The sequence below is a fragment of the Daktulosphaira vitifoliae genome, unplaced genomic scaffold (genome assembly GCF_025091365.1).
Source record: "Daktulosphaira vitifoliae isolate Bord-2020 unplaced genomic scaffold, ASM2509136v1 Scaffold_494, whole genome shotgun sequence".
NCBI lineage: Eukaryota > Metazoa > Arthropoda > Insecta > Hemiptera > Phylloxeridae > Daktulosphaira > Daktulosphaira vitifoliae.
In genome coordinates this window covers 1954-4449 of record NW_026100059.1, presented here as the reverse complement: position 1 = coordinate 4449, position 2496 = coordinate 1954, and the positions used below count along the sequence as shown (strand labels likewise).

General features: G+C 25.8%; 1 protein-coding gene across 1 annotated transcript in view; it reads right to left on the bottom strand.

Annotated features, from left to right (window-relative positions):
• The window catches only part of LOC126909520 (uncharacterized), a 2100-nt gene extending 796 nt beyond the window's left edge, over positions 1-1304 (bottom strand). Inside the window, exons 1-2 of the mRNA XM_050691955.1 lie at positions 1048-1304; positions 14-281 (exon numbers count right to left, since the gene is read on the bottom strand). Of these exons, the coding sequence (XP_050547912.1) occupies positions 14-281; positions 1048-1162 (383 nt within the window). The 5' untranslated portion in view covers positions 1163-1304. The remainder of the gene's footprint in view (positions 1-13; positions 282-1047) is intronic.
• Between the last annotated feature and the right edge of the window lie 1192 nt (positions 1305-2496).

Genomic DNA, 2496 nt, shown 5'->3' with positions numbered 1-2496 from the left:
ATTTTTCTCCCACGGAGATGACAATTTATCTGTATTATTCTTTATCGCCACCGGCGATTGTGATAATTTAACATGACGTCCTTCGACTAAACGACGAACTGCCAATCTCTTCAACTCCCTTCGAGTTTTATTTTGACGGGAAATCGGTTTTGGTACTTGTATGTAGAGTGACACTAAGTCCTCATCGCTCTGATCAACCATTTCGCTATCAGTTGAATCATCGGACCATTGGTCATCATCTTCATCGATATATAAGTGTGTGTTGGTCTGCTCTTCGTCATCTAAACACAATGAATGCACATGACAAGATTAAAATATTCAGAGAATTAGCTTTCTTTCTAATATGCTAAGAATTCTTCAATATTTTATAAGAAAAACTAGGAAAAAAATCCAGTTGATTTAGATAAAGTAAATAATTTTTTTTAATTAAACGGGAAGTATAAAATAATATATACTCATTTATAAAGTATCTAAATATTATAAAAAAACTTTAAATAAATAATTACATAAAATATTGTTTTGTAATAATACTTATTAAAAATATTTTTTATCGTATTATGATTTGCAACATTTGTTATTTAAAAAAATTTTAAGTTAATAATGATGAGACAAATAAATTATAAAAGTCCTTATTTTTAAATAAATGAATATATTTTATTATATTTACAATAAAATATCTTTTTTTTATTTTAATTCAAATTTATGCAATTTTTTTACGTCTCCTAATAATATTTTTCAATTGTAATATAATATTTTTTTTATATACAATTAAACCATTAAAAATAATGAGTTACTTAATGAACATTAATTTGCTTATTAAGTTCAGTAAACTAAAAATCAGTTCAATTTCGATCGAAACGAATAATTATAAATGTTAATAATAAGTTAATGTCATTCTTCATAATTGAAAATCAATTTGATTTTATAATATTCGACTAACTATTGAAAATATTATAAAAATTATGGTTTCGATTAACATAATGGCTTTGCATATTTTCATCGTAATCTTATGAGTAAATATTCAAGATTGTTATTTTCAATAATTACCTAAACCCATCTTGTAATTAGAAAGAATGTTCGTGGCAAATTTTTTCGTTAAAACTGCTATGAATATTATCGTGGCAAGATATCCAGGATATGTGTACCATTTATGCATACTCATTTAGTTCGACGGTCTAACCGAGTAGTGGCAATTTTAATGCATATTGTTGCACACGAAATTCAAGTTAAAAGCTTTTACACATTTGTTATGATTTAAACAAACATAAATTTGCTAGGCAACTAGTGTTATCATTTAGCCAAGCTATTTTATAAACGAAAAGAATAAATAATACGAACACATGTACTGTTTATTAATTAAAAATTTAGCTCAAAATAAAGAAAACGATTTAAATTAAATTCCAACAAATCATATAAAAATTTGATTTTTGTATGTTCAATTCAAATATTATAAGGTAGATTTACATAAAAAATTCTGTTAGAACGAATTACGGTTTTGTATGGATAATCTTTTGATTACATTAACTTTCCGATGAAGTGTACTGATACGGCGTTCCTATACTATAGCATTTTGCATTTAAACTTACTTGAGTGTAGATATTATTGCCCAAGTAACATTATGTTTTTGATCATTGGGACTTGAATAATACATGAAACACTTAACCAAGATGGACTACTAGTATGCTATTATCACTCGTTCGGTTAATATACAATCAAAGGTCATTTAGAGGATATACGTAAGTGGAAACGACCCAACAGCTACCTGATAACAGCTCAGACACCAGATCGATTTTACCCTTCCTTTTCAAAGTAAATAACATCCCTAAGCCAGTGAAAACTATTTACTTCATTGTTTCGACTTAAAATTAGTAAAATTGTTTGATTAAATATTTAAATTACCAATAAATCGTAGATAATTTTGTGGGGATTCAAATGTATCAAATTTTAGTTTTTTACATAGAAAATAACCTGGGAAAACGTAATCATGAGAAAAAAATATACTAAATGTCAATAATTCGGAAAAGTTATCTTAGTATTTTTTTAGTACATTTCAGCGTCGGATGAGAAAAAAGGATCCATTGAGATTTTTATCCATTCACACCTAATTCCTCGATGATTTTTTTTTTCTCATCATTTAATTTTGTATTTTTAATCTTTTCAAAAATTACTCCTCGGTGTCATATTTATGGAAAAGATCATAATCTCATGTTATCTATAGTAGCAATAAAACAGCTATATTGAAATAAAAATTTTCATTTTTTTTTTTTATTATGTTCATTTTTGCTAAAAACAAAAAACTTGTTGATATTTTTATATTTATAACATAATAAATACAAATAAATTTAAAAAAAACACTTGGTGTTAACATGTTTACAAGTTTGTTAATCTTAATTGTTTTGAAGTTGAGTCTGTGATTTTAAAAAGTTTTGTCTCTCGTAGGCGCCTTTTTCCAGTGCCATTTTTACACATAGAATGCATTTTATCTTATTTAATAAA